At 35.4% G+C, this 20,689-nt stretch overlaps 1 protein-coding gene across 1 annotated transcript in view; it reads right to left on the bottom strand.

Moving 5' to 3' along the window:
* Positions 1 to 20,689, bottom strand: part of SHOC1 (shortage in chiasmata 1) — a 79,652-nt gene that overhangs the window by 24,290 nt on the left and 34,673 nt on the right. The window contains exons 12-19 of the mRNA XM_070518999.1: positions 17,887 to 18,291; positions 13,993 to 14,112; positions 12,850 to 13,026; positions 9,602 to 9,706; positions 6,380 to 6,558; positions 5,243 to 5,315; positions 2,764 to 2,833; positions 1,177 to 1,355 (exon numbers count right to left, since the gene is read on the bottom strand). Coding sequence (XP_070375100.1) covers positions 1,177 to 1,355; positions 2,764 to 2,833; positions 5,243 to 5,315; positions 6,380 to 6,558; positions 9,602 to 9,706; positions 12,850 to 13,026; positions 13,993 to 14,112; positions 17,887 to 18,291 — 1,308 coding nt within the window. The remainder of the gene's footprint in view (positions 1 to 1,176; positions 1,356 to 2,763; positions 2,834 to 5,242; positions 5,316 to 6,379; positions 6,559 to 9,601; positions 9,707 to 12,849; positions 13,027 to 13,992; positions 14,113 to 17,886; positions 18,292 to 20,689) is intronic.

The raw sequence follows: 20,689 nt of genomic DNA, 5'->3' as shown, positions 1-20,689 counted from the left end.
CTTGGAATTTTTACTTGTTAGAACAAATATACACAGATACATAAAATATATAAACTACTATAAATCTTGCAGTATAATAGTGGAAAACTGAAACATTGCAAATGCCCCCCAATAAGAAATTGATTGAATAAATTAAGTTCATCTTTGAGAGAATGGAAGAAGCCTCTAAATATAAACTAGACTGCTTATCTTTTAATCCTTTCTTGGGCCCATGTTTCAATTATTTAATCAATTGAATATTTCACTCTACATATACAGGACTCCAAAGTAACAATTATAGTGATTGTATTTTTAGAATTGAGTTGGAACGTCTCAGAGCTCAGCCTTCCCACTCATACTTGAGGTGGGTAGAAAGTATTGAAAGAGACGCACTGGGACTAAAATTATGTGGGCTTTTAAATTTAATGGGTCTGAGAATTCACAACCTTAGTCTTGTGAAGTGTTACTGAGAAATACAAAGAAATCAAATGATAGGCAAAGTGGTTTTAGACTTTTTCTAAGTATTTGTGGATAATTGGTTGCTGCATATTAAAAGTTTTCTGAACCATGGGGGCCAGCCCTGTGGCTGAGTGGTTAGGTTAGCACACTCCACATGGGTGGCCCAGGGTTTCGCCAGTTCGCATCCCGGGCGCGAACATAGCACAGCTTACCAGGTCATGTTGAGGCAGCATCCCACATAGCCCAACCAAAAGGACCTACAACAACTAGAATATACAACTATGTACTGGGGGGCTTTGTGGAGAGGAAGAAGGAAAAAGAAAAGATTGGCAACAGATGTTAGCTCAGCTGCCAATCTTAAAAAAATAGCTTTCTGAATCAGTCAACATACTATTACATATTTTTCCCTAAAACTCAATAACAAATACCATTGCATAAAGGTATCAGATTAAGATTAGATATAACTGTAATAAAACTGTGCTTTTATAAGAAAAAATTAGAAGTTAAAGTGCTGAAGATAATATCATATAATCAGTAAAGCTTACTTCACAAATGAGAAATATGAGGTAAGAAGATAGTTAAAGGACTTGCTCAAGGTCACACAGCAAGTGGTGAGGTTAGAGCTTGAACTCAAGTCTTCTAATTGCATAGCTTATTATCTTTCCACAAATCAGAAACAGAAAACAGAACATTTTCATTTTAATGGAGCAAAAAGAAGATTTTAGTTTATATCCTTACTCTTTACAACTGTGTCTGGAAGAATCGCTTTAAAGGCCATGTAAGGAATATTCAATTTTTCACAGTGTTTGGTCCAGCAAGAGTTTTCTACGTAATTATATTCCACCACAAATGAGAAACGACTCCAGGGGAAATCGGCTCCAATATACTGATTATGTACAACTACACAGGAACTCAAACTGAAGACAAAAGAAAGCCAGAAAAATGGAATTACACTTGTGTCATTATTTACTTGGAACACTAAGAAATGACTCTTTGGGGCTATGTTATTCTTCTCTAGTCTATACCTACTTATCTTGGAAAGGCACTGGTGTGTTTTCTGTTGATTTCTTCTCCAATTGTGCTAAACTTTTTTTTTTTTTTTTAAAGATAGAATTTTTTTTTTTTCCTTTTTCTCCCCAAAGCCCCCCGGTACATAGTTGTGTATTCTTCGTTGTGGGTTCTTCTAGTTGTGGCATGTGGGACGCTGCCTCAGCGTGGTCTGATGAGCAGTGCCATGTCCGCGCCCAGGATTCGAACTAACGAAACACTGGGCCGCCTGCAGTGGAGCGCGCGAACTTAACCACTCGGCCACGGGGCCAGCCCCTGTGCTAAACTCTTTTTATCTTTCCTTTTGATGGTCATCTTTTTTTTTTTTTTAAATGAAGATATAAAAAGCTACGGACTATTTCACATCCTCAAATGCAAGGGACTCTAATTTTATTACCTGAGTCCTATCAATAACGGACAAATCACAATGAGAAATCACTGTCATCTTCTTACAAATGTGAAGTTTTAATCTTTAGGAATCTATATATCTATATATCTATATAATCTATATATCTATATATCTATATAATCTATATATCTATATAATCTATATAACAGAATCTGACAACTTGGAATTTTTTTTCCTCAATGGGCGTAACAAACAAAAAAAGATGGATACTTAAATATCATAAGTTTATCTTTCCCATCTTCAAATTTCATGTAATAAGCACTCACTGTAATTAAAATTCCCTATTGCTGCTTTCTAGCTGGAGCAATCTAGGTAGAAGTTAAAAGGTATTCATGTCTAGCTTTTATGGGCTTCTATTTGATTTACATCTTCTCTTTTTATTATTTGGATCCCAATATTAGAAATAAATAATTTCTACATAAAATAAGGCAAATAAAAGCTTTTTAGACAACTCAACACTAAATTTATTATTAGTAGGCTCTCACTGAAAGGATCTCTAAAGGATATACTTCAGGAAGGAGAACCCAAAAGAAAGGAAGGAGATATAAGAAAGAATGCTGAGCAAAAAAACTGGTAAAAACAAGGATAAGTCTAAATAGACACTTCTTGTACTAATGATAATAATAATGACACTTTGGGGATATTAAAACGATTGAACTAAAATTCTGGACAACAATAATATACAATACACAAGGCAATGAACTGAGTTAAAGTGTTCTACGTAAAGCATTTTTCAGGAAGAGGGTAGAGACATTGATTAGTTTCAGATTTTATTAGACCTTTTTTAAAAGTTAAATTCTAGGGGAGATTTTGCTTTTCCTGTGGAACTGGTATGTTTTCTCCCCACAGATGAAGAAATACATTTTTACCCATTTAAAACAGCTTCGGATTCCAGAAAATCTTTTCTTCTGTTTGAATGTAAGGTAGTCAATGTTAAACCTGTTGGGGAAAAAAAAGTAACACAAAAAAAGTTTTTTCAGTGTTTTGTTCATATATATATATTTTAGGTGTACCATCTATTTCACTACCATAAAAACGAATCAAAGATCTGTGAACAAGGAAACTGCTTAAATACAATCTGCTGGATTATTTTCCTAAGTCTAGGATATCAGAAATAGGCAATATATCTGGTGTGTGTATATGTTGTCTGTGTATAAGTATGGAAATTCTGAATCTATTATGTAAAATAAAATGGATCAAAAACTTAATTGTGAAGTAACCAAATTAACCACTCATAGATTCTATGCTGTTAATTTTATTTTGCTAAAAAATCATCAAAGATTACACCTTGTTCTCTAGCCAAAAATTTAAGTACATAACTAAACAGCAAGAAATTGCACTTCAATGTGGTAGGAATGCTTTTCTTCCCTTTCTACTGGCTATTTAAGAAGCAGAAGACTTACTGGATACCACTCATTCCTTAGATTCACTCCTGCTTCTCAATTATAATTTAAATTTCTTATGTTACTAATTTCTTAACAAAATATACTAAATTTTAAAAAATTGTGTACCCACAATACAGTTTATTTTTGGTAGACATAACTGATATAAGAAAAGCTTATTCTAGTTAAAATAAATTCTACACTCTATTAGTGTACTTTTGTCACTGTGAAGTTCACAAAGGCATGCAGGATGTAATAATGACAGAGTAATGCTTAACAGTAATTTTATGTTTACTTGGCTTGATATGACAATAGATTTGGCAGCAATAAGAAAGGAGTGAGTACTGTTTCTCTTTCACAATTTATGAGGTCGTTCAGATGATTTAAAACCTAATCTCCTTAAATGATTTGTATTAGCTATGATCCCAAGGCAGATTACTTGCTGAGTGCATTACTATGGGGGTAGGACAGTTCTGCATTATCACAAGGTGGATGGCATAGCCAAGGAGTGAATTGAAGACGCATATCATTTTTGTTATGGAGGCCAAAGAAGCTATCAGGTCAGAGTGTTTAATGAATCATTCACACTAAAGACACCTAGGATAATGGCAGGACGAGGAGTGAAGAGAATACCATGAGCCAGGTGCACAACTGTCCATGGATGATGGGGAATGTCCTGGTAGTTACTTAATGATGGCAATAAGGAGTGGTAGAGAATGGTATGGCACAGCCTGAAAAGATGGAGGAATAATGGTTTGGAAAGGATAATGGAAAGCAAGAAATGGCCTTCTCATCTCTATGAGGTATATATAGAGAGAAAATTATCAGCTTCTATATGAGAGGAACACAGGGGAAGCAGTATCATGTGGGGAAAGCTGGGTTTCAGTTAAGACAAGCAGGTGAAGGAAAGAGTTTACACATAAGCAATGTGTTCCACAGCACAAGGTGGAACGGGTCGGCAGAGGGGGCAGTAGTGGGTAGAAGAGTTGAATGACATGGAAACAAGAGATACCTAGATTCAAATCCTGATTCCCTCACTTACAACCGTGAGATTTGGCATGTGGCATCAGCTTTATGAACTTTAGTTTCTTTATTTGTAAAGCTGAGCTAATAAAATCTATTCATAGAGTTGTTGTAAGTAGCCAGTATTATTTAGCAACTAGTAGGTAATCAACAAAAGGGGTCAATTAATAATATAAAAAGTATTATTATTAACTATAATAATAATGTACATAGAAGTATATTATAGTATGTTTATATTACAGACTTATAGTACAGATTGACTTAAAAATTCGTTAGAGGGGTCAGCCAGGTGGTGCAGTGGTTAAGTTCGCACGTTCTGCTTCGGCAGCCCAGGGTTTGCCAGTTTGGATCCCGGGTGCAGACATGGCACCGCTTGGCAAGCCATGCTGTGGTAGGCATCCCACATATAAAGTAGAGGAGGATGGGCACGGATGTTAGCTCAGGGCCAGTCTTCCTCAGCAAAAAGAGGAGGATTGCCAGCAGTTAGCTCAGGACCAATCTTCCTAAAAAAAAAAAGCTCTTTTCTGGGGCCGGCCCATGGCCGAGTGGTTAAGTCTGCGAGCTCCGCTTCGGCGGCCCAGGGTTTCACCAGTTTGGATCCTCGGCATGGACACGGCAATGCTCATCAGGCCATGTTGAGGCGGTGTCCCACATGCCACAACTAGAAGGACCCACAATTAAAAACATACAACTCTCTACTGAGGGATTTGGGGAGAAAAAGCAAAAAAAAAAAAAAAAAAAAAGGATTGGCAAGTTGTTCGCTCAGGTACCAACCTTCAAAAAAAACCAAAACAACTGGTTAGATCCCAATGAGTTGTTACTTTTAAAGGGTGAATTTTATGGTTTTTAAATTATATCTTAATTTTAAAACTTGGTTAGATCAATACATTTTTATATGTTCAAGCAATTATTATCAAGTGAAGCATAATTTAAAAATCCCTACCTTCCATTTTGTCAAGGATTTTAATGAGCGAATGTTTTTCAACATCTGAGTCCATTCTTATTATAATCAGCACCTGACCAAACATAAGAATTTCATATATATGTATATCTGAATAATTATTCTTTTCCATAGTTTTGCTACAGTGACAATAAACTTAATTGCTTACATGAAATTAATGACAATAAGACTGCAAAGTAAATATTTGTGCTGTAAAAAGATGCCAATGCTTAAATTCAAAGGAATAAATTCTGGTAAGATTGAATATCAATTAGGAAAATATTTGGGGTAGGGCATTCTTAGCATTCCTCAAGCATTCCTGCCTGGTGACTCTCTCCATACATACATTGTCTCCGCTTGTATTATAGTGTTAAATTCAACCCATACAAGTTAGAATTTGTTGGAGAAAACGAATGATTTGCTGCTATATTTCCTACTTAACATTAAAGAGTTTTTTTGGGGGGTGATGGGAACAGCAAATCAGTTTCAATTTTAAATTTCTTACTGATTGATTTAATTTATTTTAATGACTTAAGTAAGTTACCCAAGTAACCATAAAGTTGGGAATAAAGACATAGTGGAGACAGAGAGGAAAAAGAAAAAAAAGGTCAAATTTGTATCTAGATTTAATGTAGACCATTTGAAATTCTTTTCTGCTTGACAATATTTCTAAAAGTATTTTCTCTTAAATCTTTATTATTGCAACCTTCATATGCTTGAGGTCGGGCAAAAATTTCCAATGTAATCCAAGGCATAAACTAAGTGATTCTTTTGTAGAATCATATAAGATAAAATTCTAGTTCACTATCTAAAAATAAATTATTATAGTTCTTTTATTGGGCATATGTTCATGCACTTACAAGTACCAGATAAAATTTTTGAGAATTGGAGGACCAATCCCTAAAAAAACTGTGTATAAAAAAAAAATTAAAGTATTTTAAAATTCAAGATATATGAATAACAATACAAATCCTTTCTTTGGGTCTGATTCTGTTCTGTTAATTTACTTAAGGAGAAAACTGTCAATGGGCAAAATAGCGTAGACTATTTCATAATTTCAAAGTAAAATGCAAAAATTTATCTTACATCCAATTCTTATTTAAACTGATTACTTTTATCTGCTTTATTCCAATACTTAACCTGAATTTGCTGTTCACTTTGCATCCAATTTAGTATCTGACATTGCAATTCTTGTATCTTGTAGTTTGTTTCAGGATTTTTTTCCCTAATAAACTGTACAATTGCCAGCTGTCTCCAAATGTCATCCAAGTAAGAGCCTAAAATGCTTTTGTAGATATCTTTTGCATTTGACAAATATCCTGTTAAAAACAAAAGTAGGGAAAAAAAACAGCCTATCTTTTTGTGCTTTGAGTAACTCCATGGTAAAAATCTGAAAGGAAATAAGAGTCATAACAGAGACAGCCAAAATTTCATTTAATCCTTTTCTGATTTTGATCAAAGATATTGACTAATAAAACCTTAAAATTGAGTGAAGCTGAAAAATATGTACCAAATGTCTCTTTTTGAGCTACATTACACCAATATACCTGGAGATACTCTATATATTCTCTGCATATATCCCATCCTTTCCTGCCTTCTGGCTTGTTGAATGCTATTGCCTTCTTCCTACACTTACATGCAAGTTCTGCGGAAATCTCACTTCACTGGAATTTTCTTGGTATTTTATCTATACAACTTTTGTCCCTGATTTATGGTTATTTATGTATATGACTTAACCTCATTAATCTATAAGCTTGGGATATAATCTGTGATATTTATTCATAATTAATTTGTATAGCTGTTAAAATGGCAGTCCCTAAATTCAGGCTCATTAATGAAAGTTCTCACTAAAAATCCTGAGACCCATCCTTTAGAGTTCATATTCAGTAAATCTAAATAGTGTCCCAGGGATTTCTCTGTCTAAAGAGCTCTCCAGGTGATTCTGCTGCACGGTGAGTTTTGTGAATTACTGCAGTGGAGCACCTAGCATAGTATCTTAGGTAGATCAGGTGTTCAATGAGTATTTGGACAATAAATGAAATAAATTGTAAAAATTTAACGTTTATGTTCATTTTTAATATTGATGGGCATATTAATCCTAATTTTATATTAGTACAGCTAGACTGTTGGGCAATTTAGAAATTGACTCATGTTCTTTCTGCCTCCTAATCTCCAAACCTCCCACTGATTCTCCACACTGCCATTAGACTTAACCTTCTGGAAGACAAACCTAATCCAGTCGCATCCCTGTTTCAATGACTCCCTATCATCTACAGAATAAGGTCTAAACTCCTTTGTGTAGCTTAAAAGGCTCTTCATGGTCTGGCTCTTTCTTGCTTCTTAAGGCTTAGCTCTTCCTGCTTTCCACCTTGTACTCTTCAATGTAGCCATAAGGAACTGTTTGCAGCACACCGTCATTCTTCTGGGCTCTTAATTCTGCCTTTGATACTCCTTCATACTTCGTTTGCTTGACAAATGCCTACTTATTTGTTAAAAATATTCAGCTTAGGGTAACAGTCTCCATCCTTTGTGCCATTACTACTTATCTCTGCTATAGTACCCATTACACAAGCCTGCATTTATTTCTGGGTTGAAGCCCAGAAGTGAAACTGTTATACCTTTAACCTTGAAACTCGTTACCTTGCTAGCTTGGGAGAGGTAGCAAACTGGAAGCCGGGAAAAAATACAGAATTCTGGCAGGGAGCAGGGCAGGCAGCCAGACTCCCATGGACCTTTCTTCCTCCGCCACTATACAGAGAAAAGAAAGGAGGACAACCTAACCTGCTCTTTGATTTTGAGAGGTTTAGAGGAGTGAGAAAGCCCTCCACTAAAAATGTACAAGGCAGCTAGGTTATTCATTACAGCTTGGTACCTAGGGCTAAAGAAGTTAGTTTTCCAACAAGGATTTTACTGTAATAGTATTTCTCAAGGCAGCCAAATAGTAATGCCAACATATGATTTAACAAACGCATTTTTTGAGGAACAAAGCAATCTACTCCAAATATATAGCTCTTAATGGTCTCACTTAATCCCAGGGAAAAGTGTAGAGTCCTTAGAGGTGAATATCCTTCAGGCAATCCTCCATAAATATTATTTCTCTAATTCAAGGTTTTGATGAGTATTGAGCAGTAGTGAGTTATAACTGTATTCTCTCTGCAGCACTAGGAGCTCAGATATTCTCGATTCTGCTATTCTGCCTTACTATAATGCTTTAATAGGCAGTCTAGCTGTTGGTAGGACTGAATCTTTTATGGAAATCAAAAAGTATAGTGAAGACATGTGACTAACTAGAAGGGCCTGTGACACTGTACCCTTATACTAGCTCTAGATACTGTAAACTGGGACTACAGCCCCCAATCCTCAATTGTCTGGGATAGAGAGAAGACCACCTGATCCAGCATCAACACCCAAGTAGTTTAATTGGAGAACAAAGGCAAAGTATCATGTGGGGCTTTCTAAAGGTAGCTATAACTTAGTTATAAGACATGGTCAGATAATACTAATACAATACTTGTCTGAGTATGAGAACTCCCAGTGCTGTACAGTGAGTTCAATTGTGACTCACAGCTGCTCGATACTTATCAAAACCTTGGATTGGAGAAATAATATTTGTCTGGGTCAAAGATAAGAGAAAACCTCTGGGTCATAGATCAGAGAAAAATTATTTTCACTTTATATTTTAAATAGGTTCTAGAAAATTTAAATTACAAAATATAATCCTATAAGCATACCACTACTAAATAAGTCTAAACAATCCTGCAATAAGGGATCTAAAGCAGTAATGTAGAAAGACAGATATTTAATGGTTTTGATAGTTTAGAAAAAATTTCCAAAATCTTAAAAATTTCCAATACATTCCAATACTTTTATTTTTATCACTTAAGTGATCCATATCCTAATTTACATGCACAATTAAAAAAGAAATTGCAAAAATCCTACTACTGATAATAATTTAGTTATATTTCATCTAGCACGGATTCAAAGCCACAAACATTCAATGAGGACCTAAAATGTATATGGTAAAATGTCAAGTCTTACACTGAAAAGTAGTACATGATAATGACTATACAATCAATTCTGCTTAAGGCCACTAGGGCTATGTAATTGAGGCCTAGATTAGAGAATCCTAAACCTATTTTTCTAGGTGACAATTGGTGTTAAAGATAATTTTTTTAATGAATATAAGCAGAATAAAATATATATTCCATTATAATTATGTCAAATGTACATAATGTTTAACGTGGAAGTAAAGGAAGCTGCATAATTTCTTATAAAGCACATCCTTTTCATAAAAGTAAACATTATTTCACATGAAATTTTTCAATAGGAAGAAAAGGGGAAATAAAAAATTTTCCCACTAACCCAATGCGGTGTCCAAGCTGCATGTTAAAAGGAGATCTCTAATTGTTACCAGAAGGTGTAAGAGAGCAGCATGCTTGAATGTCATTTCTCTTTCATCATTTGTACCTAAGTAAGCAAACACATATTTAAAAACATAGGATACACATTCAAATTTTAGAATCTATATCATAATGCTTAACAATAATAGCTAATATTTGTCATTGAGTGCTTACTATGTGCTAGGCTGTAGATAAGTTGGTTATTCATTGAATCTATAACAACCCTATCAGGGAAGTTTATGATGATCCTTATTTTGTGGATGAGAAAATAGTCTTAATGAGGTTAAGTAACTGTCTGATGTGAATTTGTGAATGAATGGGGGAGCTGGCATTCAAACCTAGACAGCTAACCTTAGACCTCAGAATCTTGTTATGTCCAAAGAATATTCAATTATTTCCAGTCTTCATGGGGAAAAGCTCAATGATTCCCAGTTATGAAGCAAGAAGAAAATTAAACTCATAACTTGCCAACTGGTTAAGACAAAGGTAGAGGATCATAACATTAAAGTAATACCTAGAAATTGAGATGGACACCTGGGAATATTTGTCCAAAGATATGACCCAAACAAGAGATGTATTCACAGGGACAGGCCAATTGTCTAATTAATGTGTCTATGTAGTTCCAGAGCTTTTTAAAGATGATGCACTGGATTTTACTGCATGTAAAAGTGAGACCAAGAAGACAGAAGTCTAAGCCCACTGCCTCAATTTAATCAGAAAAGCTCTACTTTTCAGTGTTTCATATATTAGGATCCCATGAAACATTTATTTGAACAAAGAGTTCTGCCAAAAACTTTAAAATTGCTGATCTAATCAATGAAGATCAAGGCAGATATGTAGTGGTCATTGGGAATCAAGAGGCAACAGGAGACCCAATTACGGGTAGTATATCCAGCCCCTGGAAGGACTTGCAGGAACAAGTCAATCATGACCTGGAAGGGATAAGAATAGGGCAGAGAAACCAGATTTGGGATCATTTTTTTTCTGCCTTTAGGAGGTACTTTAACAGTTCTTGGAGTGCAGGTCTGTAGCTGATGAATTCTTTTAGCTTTTGTATGTCTGAAAATGTCTTTATCTCATCTTTATTTTTGTAATGTATTTTTTCCTAGTATAGAAAACTAAGTTGATGGTTTTTTTCTTTCAGTAATTTAAAGATATTACTCCATTGTCTTCTCACTTGTATTATTTCGGACAAGAAATCTGATGTAATCCTTATCTTTGTTTCCCATATGTAGCATTATTATTTCCCCCTGGCTGCTCCTACAATTTTCTTTTTCTTACTGGTTTTGAGCAATTCCATTATGATATGCCTTGGTATAGCTTTCTCATGATTCTTGTCCTTAGGGTTCATTGAATTTCTTGGATCTGTGGGCTTGTAGTTTTTACTAAGTTTGGAAAGTTTTCAGTCATTACTTCTTCAAATATTTTTTCTCTTTACCTCATTTTTGCCTCTCCTTTGAGAACTCTAATTACTAGTATGTTAGGCTTTGTGATGTTGTTTCTCAGCCCACTGATGCTCTTTTCTTTCTTTTTTTTTAATCCTTGTATCTACCTGTGTTTTACTTTGGATAGTTTCTATTGCTATGCCTTTAAGTTAACTAATCATTTTTCTGCAATATTTAATCTGTCATTAATTCCATCCAGTTCATTTTTCATTTCATATATCATAGCTTAATTTCTAGAAGTTTGATTTGGGTCGTTTTTATGTCTCTAATTTATTGAGCATATGGAATACAGTTATAATAAGTTTCAGTGTCCTTCTCTGATAATGCTAACATCTTTGTCAGTTCTTATTATTGATTGATTATTCTCATTATGGGTTGTGTTTCCCTGCCTCTTTTCATGCCTGATAATCTTCGATTGGATGCCAGACATTGTGAATTTTACCCTGTTGGGTGCTAGATACTTTTCTATTCATATAAATCCTCTTGAGCTTTGTTCTGGGATGCAGTTAAGTTCCTTAGAAACAGTTTGATCCTTTGGGTCTTGCTTTTTTTCTTTTTTTTAAATATTTTATTTTTCCTTTTTCCCCAGAAAGCCCCCCAGTACATAGTTGTATACTTTTAGATGTGGGTCCTTCTAGTTGTGGCATGTGGGATGCTGCCTCAGCAGGGCTTGATGAGCGGTGCCATGTCCATGCCCAGGATCTGAACCAGCAAAACCCTGGGCCGCTGAAGCAGAGCACGAACTTAACCACTCGGCCACAGGGCCGGCCCCTGGGTCTTGCTTTTATGATTTGTCAGGCAGGTCCAGAGCAGTGCTAAGTCTAGGGATAATTATTCCCCACTACTGAGGCAAGACATTCCTAAGCACTTTACTCAATGCCCCATGAATGAGTTTTCTAGTCTAGCTGGAAGGAACAGACACTATCCCCTGTCTGCCCCTGTGAATGTAGAGAACTCTTCCCTCTAATCGTTTCAGATGGTTTGTTTCTCCAACCTCAGGGAGTTTCTTTGCATATACTCTTCAATTAGTACTCTGCTGAATACTTGAGGGGGACAGACTCTTTGCAGATCCACATCTCCATGTGAAGCTCTCGGTTCTCTAATATTCTATCCTTTGAACTCTGGCTGCCTTGGTCTCCCCAGACTCTCAATTCTGTTTCCTGAACTCAGATTGTCCACTGGGCTCTGCTTCAGGTACCTCTCCCCGTGCCATGGCCTGGCATCTCTTTCAAGGCAGTAAGCTTGATGATAGGGCTCACCTCACTTGTTTCTCGTCTTTCAGGAGTCACTGTCCTTTATTGATTGATGTCTAGGGTCTTAAAAACTGGTTTTACGTATTTTGTCTTTGTCTTTTTTGGCTATTTCTGGCAGGAGGGTAAATCCAATTCCTATTATGCCATCTTGGCCAGAAGCAAAAATCCAGGATTGACGTTAATCTATTTTTTGACCTCCCTCCTTTTTTGGGAAGGAACTAAGTGGTTCAGACGCTAACAATAATAATAGGGTTAATTTGGTTTCTGCAATAGGAATCTGTCAAGTAATATACGTCAATGAGAAGCTTCACAGCAATGCCAGATAATACTTCTTACCTGTTTCTCCTTTCTTAGCTGACGTTGCAGTATTGGTTTGTGGGTGCCATATGCTGAATTACAGTTATGTTTTCATCCGTGACTAATTTCTGCATCTTCCATGTTTAATTTTTAATAATTTGATGCAATAATCCATAAATTTATATTCTTTTACATAATCTTTTATTTCCACTCACCTTGGTGAATAGCATCACTTATTACTTTTTGTTGTTCCTTTAAGAGGAACCTTGTTTGGTCAAAAACAACAGTGGCAAATTCCCAATTAGCAACAGGGAGAGTACAGAGGCATGCAAGTTTTTTAAAGATAGGAGTAGCTGCTGCTTCTAGGAGACAGTACGCTTGGCACTGGCTATCTGCAAAAACAAAAGTATTAAAGGCAGTGTTTTTATAAGGATGGTATGCTCTTTTTGACAAACCAATTAAACATGTTACTTCATGGAAACCTGAACTCTATCCAAATTCTTTTCTGAGTTAAAAATCATAAGGTTATATAGAGGCTTATTTTAGGATATCTATTCTAAATAAATTAGTAAAAACAACCTCCCCACCCCCATAGCATTAGTATAATTTTATGGCTATCTTGTTTATTAGAAAGGATTTATTCAGTAACTAATTTGACATGTCAACTATGAAGAGCCATATGAAGAGAATCACATAATTTTTTCTTTTCCCTCGATTATTAGCTTACAACTTTAAGCCAAACAAATTTATAACAGTGACAAATTGTTTTCAGTTTTCACTAAAATATCAGTATTTAAAGATTTTCATGATCACCTAAAGGTCATAAATAAAATTGAACCAAAAGAATGAAAAGCTATTCAAGAACCAGTGCCATATTTCCTTATTGATTTTAATAGTGAGCATGATGTTCTTAAACAGGCTGCTCTTTAGGAGTTTAGGAGAAGAATATTCTTCTTTACAGCAGGACAAAAAATGTAATCAGTACAGGAATCAATAATAACTTATTTACATCATCCTGATAGTGGGTAAGAGAAGAGAGAGAGCAACCATTAGCAGTTCATTTTCCGGACTGGGCACAAGAGTATGAGTAGTTTGCTCTTCTCTGATGAATGTGGGGAAGCAGCAGTTTAAATGAAGGAAGAAATAGCACTTAGTGGACTGGAGTAGGGCAAAAGGGACAGGCAGAGGCAGTGAATTGGGCATTCCAGGTTTGGAAATAACTTGAAAGTAGAAGTGGAATGAAGAAATATCTGAAATAAGTGAAGAAAATTACGTGGAAAATGAGGTATGTCCTAGATACCCAGGAAAGGGCTTTCAAATTTACTTAATTTAATGCATTTTAAAAGCATACAGCATACCTGATGCTTGAATTTCAATGACATTATCTGCTCTCCTTTCCTGATTTATTTTCTCTAGGGTTTTATCAGTACAAACAATAGGACTTTCTTCTTGAAGAGTCAAAGAATGTTCTTCTTTATCTCGAAATTCTAATAAAAATATTAATTTGCATCACTCAGGGAAACAATGTTGCTTTACTTAAAATGTCTTCTTATAATATCACAGTTGTTAAAGTTCTTTGAAACACATCAGTATTAAGTTGAACGCCTATTCAGGTCAATGGACTTAACACTATGTTGAGTAGCAAGCTGAATGGTAACAGAAGAAAGAACTTTGGCATCAGATTGGTGTTTCAATCTCAGTTCTGACGCTAGCCTGTTTCCTCATATGTAAAATATGGATAAATGTAGCTACTTTGAATATCGTTATAAGGATTAAACAAGTATGGCTCTCAACACCTAAAAGGCACATACTGTTTTACTTCATTTCTCTGCAAATTTTCTTATACCCTTCCTTCTGCTACTAATCCTCTCCTATGCCCCAAGCCCTCCCTGTCTCCATCCTTTCTTAATTAGGTCAATTCTTACTACTCACCCTTCAGCTCTCAGCATTTTCTGTAAGAAGCCTTATATAACTGCCCATCCTACTTCCAGGCCAGCAAAATGCCCCTCCTTTTTGTTTCCTTGGCACTCTGTGCATACCTCTGTCCTGGTGCTTACTACATTGTATTGAAGTTATCTATCTGCTTGTCTGGCCTACTCTATTACACTATAAGCTTCTCAAGGTCAGCAACAGCACCATATTTATCTCTAATGTGTAATTTAATGTCTGGCACATGATGTTCAATAAATCCTAGTTTTCTTCCTTATTCCCTAAATATTATTACAGAGGACTAAAAATATATATATATATATACTTACAAAGCTAATTTATTAATTTATAATTAGAGTTATATTAAGTAAATATCAATGTTACCCATTAATAATATGATTACAAGATAATTTTAGAAACACAATACCATCTTGAAACATTTTAAATTGTGAGCTTTAAATACATGGTGAAAAATAATGTAGTAAAACATCCTAAACTAGATTATGTTATTATTTTCAAGTATACTTTTTTTTTTAAAGATTTTATTTTTTCCTTTTTCTCCCCAAAGCCCCCCAGTACATAGCTGCATATTCTTCGTTGTGGGTCCTTCCAGTTGTAGCATGTGGGACGCTGCCTCAGCGTGGTTTCATGAGCAGTGCCATGTCCGTGCCCAGGATTTGAACCAACGAAACACTGGGCCGCCTGCAGTGGAGCGCACAGACTTAACCACTCGGCCACAGGGCCAGCCCCTTCAAGTATACTTTTAATTAACTATAAATAATTGGAATAGCTATTATTAAATACTATTAATTATTGGAATTTTTGAGGGGGCCTAATAAGTTGTAATATTTTTTCTTGCCCCTGAATCAACTATAAGATAAGACAAGAAGTAAAATATATATCAAAATATTACCTCTATTACTAGTAAAGACTAAGTTGGAAAAAGGAGCTTAGTTTGAGAGTTAAATGGGCGCTAATTAAACACCAGACCCAGGCAGTTCCCTACCTGTTCCCAGAAAACGCTGGACTGGGACGGATTCCCCATGGGAGGGGTCTGCTTGTGAAAGATCGATGACATAGAGAAGCAGAGGAGAATGCCTGTTGCTTGTGGGCAGCTCATTCTCTCAAGCTTAAGCCCGACTTATTCTTTCCAATTGACAACTCAGATAATTCATTCCAACTCCCCTGGGGAGATGTCTGGCCTATTCTATTTAAGGGCAAAGATGCCAGGAACATAACACTAAATGAGGAAACATCAGGAGTACAGAAGCATTCCCACCTAACATCAATAGCCCTTTAACTGTTTAGTAAACTAATGGCTAAATTTTTTTTTTTTACAAGAAAACATTCTTTTTATCTTTTCCTCCTTTCTTGCTGCTTTCTCTCATTTTCTGTTGTCAATATACCTTACTAGAAGCCATTATCACAAGTATGACAACCAGAAAAGGATGTCAGTATTAATTTTGGAGCGGTTTCCTATTTTTTTAACCCAAATATGAATAGATTATGAAAACATTCACAAATATGAAAGTAAATTTTTATTTATCACATTCATAAAGTAATTCTCTATATTTTGCTCATTCTAATATGCAGAAGTTATGCTCTGAATTATGGTACAAATATTGGTTAGAAAGATCTCAGTTACATACAGAATTGTCACCTAGCAAGGTAAGTTATAAGGCGGTAAAACTATTGCATAAAAAGAAAATTTTATGGTGAATATATATAAACATAAAGGATTGCAAAATTCTGAGATCTTTAAATACTATTCTGCACTTTTGCTGAATTTTTCATTGTGAAAAATGCACTGATTGACAAAGGAATATAACTTCAAACAGACCTGTAAAGGCTGTCATAGCATGTTGCCCACAAGCAACAGGCATTCTCCTCTGCTTCTCTATGTCATGAATCTTTCCCAAGCAACCCCCCACCATGGGGAATCCTGTCCCAGTCCAGCGTAGTCTGGGACTGGGGAGGTAACTCTGTCCAATTCTGATGTTTAGTTAGTAAGCCCATTTGACTCTCAAATTCAGCTCCTTTCTCCAACTTAGCCTTTATTAGTAATACAGTAAACTGCAAAATATATCCTTGTCTTATTTTACACTTGATCCAGGGGCCAGACACTGTGTACATTAATAGAATATAGGGCGGTAAGACCTAAGTATGCTCTACTTTCACACATAAATATTTCTACACTTACTTCATCTGGGCAATCTATGTCAACATATTCTAGAATACCTATTTTTTTTATTATTATTAATTTTTTTTAATTTTTTTTTAAAGATTTTATTTTTTTCCTTTTTCTCCCCAAAGCCCCCCGGTACATAGTTGTGTATTCTTCGTTGTGGGTTCTTCTAGTTGTGGCATGTGGGACGCTGCCTCAGCGTGGTCTGATGAGCAGTGCCATGTCCGCGCCCAGGATTCGAACTAACGAAACACTGGGCCGCCTGCAGCGGAGCGCGCGAACTTAACCACTCAGCCACGGGGCCAGCCCCTAGAATACCTATTTTTTACCAGAAGTGAAATGATATGACACTTTACACTACCTTTTATATGGTTATAAGCAGTGAATGTGAACAGTCACAACTCAAATAGAAATTCTTTGGTAAAGTTAAAAAGAGTAATAAGCAATGAGATGGGCAAAGTGTTCTGCAGTACCACACTAAAATATAAGTTAAAATACGAAGATAGAACTGTCAGCTAAGGGGCCAGCCCAGTGGCGGAGTGGTTAAGTGCGCATGTTCCACTTCGGCGGCCCGGGGTTTGCTGGTTCAGATCGCGGGTGTGGACATGGCACGGCTTGGCAAGCCATGCTGTGGTAGGCGTCCCACACATAAAGTGGACGAAGATGGGCACGGATGTTAGCTCAGGGCCAGTCTTCCTCAGCAAAAAGAGGAGGATTGGCAGCAGCAGTTTACTCAGGGCTAATCTTCCTCAAAACAAAAAAAACAAAACAAAAAAAACCACTGTCAGCTAAAAGAGAAAAAAGAATGGAAGAACGATCAGGAAAAGTAAGGAATACATACTATGAATCTGTATGGCCAAGTTGTAGAAAGCAAGTTTTACAAATAGTGATTTTTCTTACAAGTTCAAATGCACTTTTTAATTTTTTGGAAAATACATATCTACACTTACACCTGTATCTATATATCCATATCTATCTCCATACACAGTAAGTATCATGAATCAATAACATTTTCTTTGGCTTTGAAGAATAATATATTCTATCTAGAAGAGCTTTATTTCTTTACCTTCTATAATAAATTATACATTTAGTCCTTAAAGTTGTCATATCTACACCAAAATATTACTAAATTACCCACCATTTTTTTCATCACTGTCTGTGACTTCAGTATTTGAGGTGCAAGTCCTATATTTATTTCTCAGCATAATAAAGTCACTCAGAAGGTCCAAATCATTCTCCTGTTTTTCACCATTTTTAAAAGATGCTTTTTCCATTTTTGAAGGGGAAGATGATTCAATAGATGGTACTGTGCAGCCAAGTTCCAAGCAATCATTATTTTCTTCATTTTGGATTATTCTATGAACTAGTTCTAGATCATTCTTTGGTATTTCTTCTCTCATTAGGTTTTTAACAGAGATATCTTCATCAGAAAAACACAGGTCTGCCACAGATGCACTCTTTCGTGGAAGTGATAAATGATCATTTGCAGATTTCTCTTTAATAAGTACAATAGGTGAGGAACAACTTTCATATTCTAGCTGTGCTGAAAACAGAAAATAAAAAGATCCAAATGACTTCCATGCCTATATGAGTGTTCTACTATGGTATTAGGATAAATTTTAGTTGTGGCTTCTTGTTCATATAATTTGATCCTTAGGAATACTTTGTTTACTGCTTTGAAAATCAAGTTTTTGACCAAACAAAACAAAATTTTAAAAAGGATAAAAATCCAGCACCTCTTTTTCTTACTACTGGAGCTAGATTATCAGGCAAAGAAAAAATTCCAGAAAAACTCTATTGCCAATAGGCTTACAATAAGTCATAGCCTTGGAGGTAACAGTTACTATAAGGGTCAAAAACATATACCAAGCAAGCCACAGACCAGAAGAAAATACTTGCACTACATACACTTGAAAAATGACTGTATCCAAAATATATAAAGAACTCATAACTTAAAGTTTAAAAAGAAAGTCAATTAAAAATTTGGTAAAATATTTGAACAATTCTTCATATAAGATAGGCACATGCTGCAACATGGATGAATCTTGAAAACATGCTAACTGAAAGAAGCCATTCACGAAAGACCACATAGTGTGTGATTCCATTTATACGAAACACCCAGAATAGACAAATCTATAGAGACAGAGAATAGATTAGTGGTTCTACAGCTGGGGAAAATGGGCAGTGACTGCTAATGGGTACAAGATTTCTTTTTGGGTATAATAAAATTGATTGATGTTCTAAAATTGATTGTGGTGATGCTTACACAACTCTGAATACACTAAAATACATTGAATGGTATACTTTAAACGGGTGATTTGTACAGCATGTGAATTATATTTCAATAAAGCTGTTACATATTTTTTTAAAAAGAAAATATACAAATGGCCAATGAGCATATAAAAAGATGTTCATCATCATTACTTATCAGGAAAATACAAATTAAAACTACAGTGAGATACCACAACACACTCATTAGAATGGCTAAAATTTAAGAATGTCAATACCGAGTCTTGACAAGGATATAGAGTAATTGGAACTCTCACATATTGCTGGTGTGAATGTACAATGGTGCAACCACTCTGGAAAACAATTTAATAGTTTTTTATAAAGTTAAACATACACCTAGCATATGACCCAGCAATTCTACTCCTAGATATTCACTCAAGAGAAATGATAACACATGTCCACAGAAAGACTTCTATAAGACTATTCCTAGCACTTTTATTCCTGAGTAAAAAATTGGGGAAAAAAAAATCCAAGTAGAGTTGATAAACAAACCTTGGTACATCCAGATAATGAAAAATCCCTCAGCAATAAAAAGATATGAACTAGTGATACACACAACGTCAGAAATGTTATGCTGAGTGGAAGAAGCCAGATACAAAAGAGTTCACATTGTATGATTCCATAAACGAAATTCTAGAACAAGGGAAACTAATACAAAGTGACAGAAGGTAGACCAGTGGTTCCCTGATGTCAAGGGTTAAAGTTGGTAGGAAAGAGGGATGGGATGGGGGGAGAATGATTGCAGAACGCAAAGGGGCACAAGGGAACTTTTTAGTGACAGAAATATTCTATATCTTAATTGTGGTGGTAGTTTGATGAGTACATACATTTGTCAAAATGCATCAAGTTATACAGTTAGAATGGGTGCATTTTATTATATGTAAATTGTACCTCATAAAGTTTATTTGAAAAAAACTTAAGTGCCTATAGGGCCAGCTAAATAATGTAAATGAGTGAAGTAAATGGCCAGTGCTTAAATCATAATCTTTGAGAAGAAAATTTTGTATTTTTTTCTTCCAAAATGTAGTCTATAAATTGTTTTTGCTTTTTTTTTTGCTTTTATTAGAGACATTGGCATAAGAAACATTTTACTTTCCTCTTAACTATACTAAATGTAAGATAAAAGTGCAAGAGTAATGCTAAATGCCAACTAACACCTGGCCTCAATTTGTGAGTGCTTGGAACTGTGGTGAACCGGAGGGTGCATGGTCTGTCTAAAATGCTGATGTACTATTGGCCCCAGCCAACTGTTGCCATATAAGAATTTGAGTCTGGTTTTTTGAATTTTAAAGACAACCTCAAAATATAGATCATTTACGTGCAACCCTCCAAATTTTAAATGTTGGTAAATAATTAAAGCACCATATGGGTTAATATTACGTGGGTCGAATAGGATGTAAGTGCTACCAATTTGCAACCTCTGAGATATTTTCTAGAGATATCCTGGTATTTTTGGCAGGTAAATAGGAACTGTTTATTATTTCACTTTTCTGATTATTTTCCTCTAATATTTTTTCTTTAACCACTGCTATCCTGACAACTTGCCCATGGCCTCCTGACACAGTTATTGCATTTTAAGCTTCAGAATTAAACTATTATCACAATTCTATTGGACATCAAGGTGAATTATATGCTTTATTTTAACCTCAAAA

The sequence above is a fragment of the Equus asinus genome, chromosome 10 (genome assembly GCF_041296235.1).
Source record: "Equus asinus isolate D_3611 breed Donkey chromosome 10, EquAss-T2T_v2, whole genome shotgun sequence".
Lineage (NCBI taxonomy): Eukaryota > Metazoa > Chordata > Mammalia > Perissodactyla > Equidae > Equus > Equus asinus.
The sequence above is the reverse complement of the archived record's forward strand: the minus strand, read 5'-3'. Positions and strand labels throughout refer to the sequence as shown.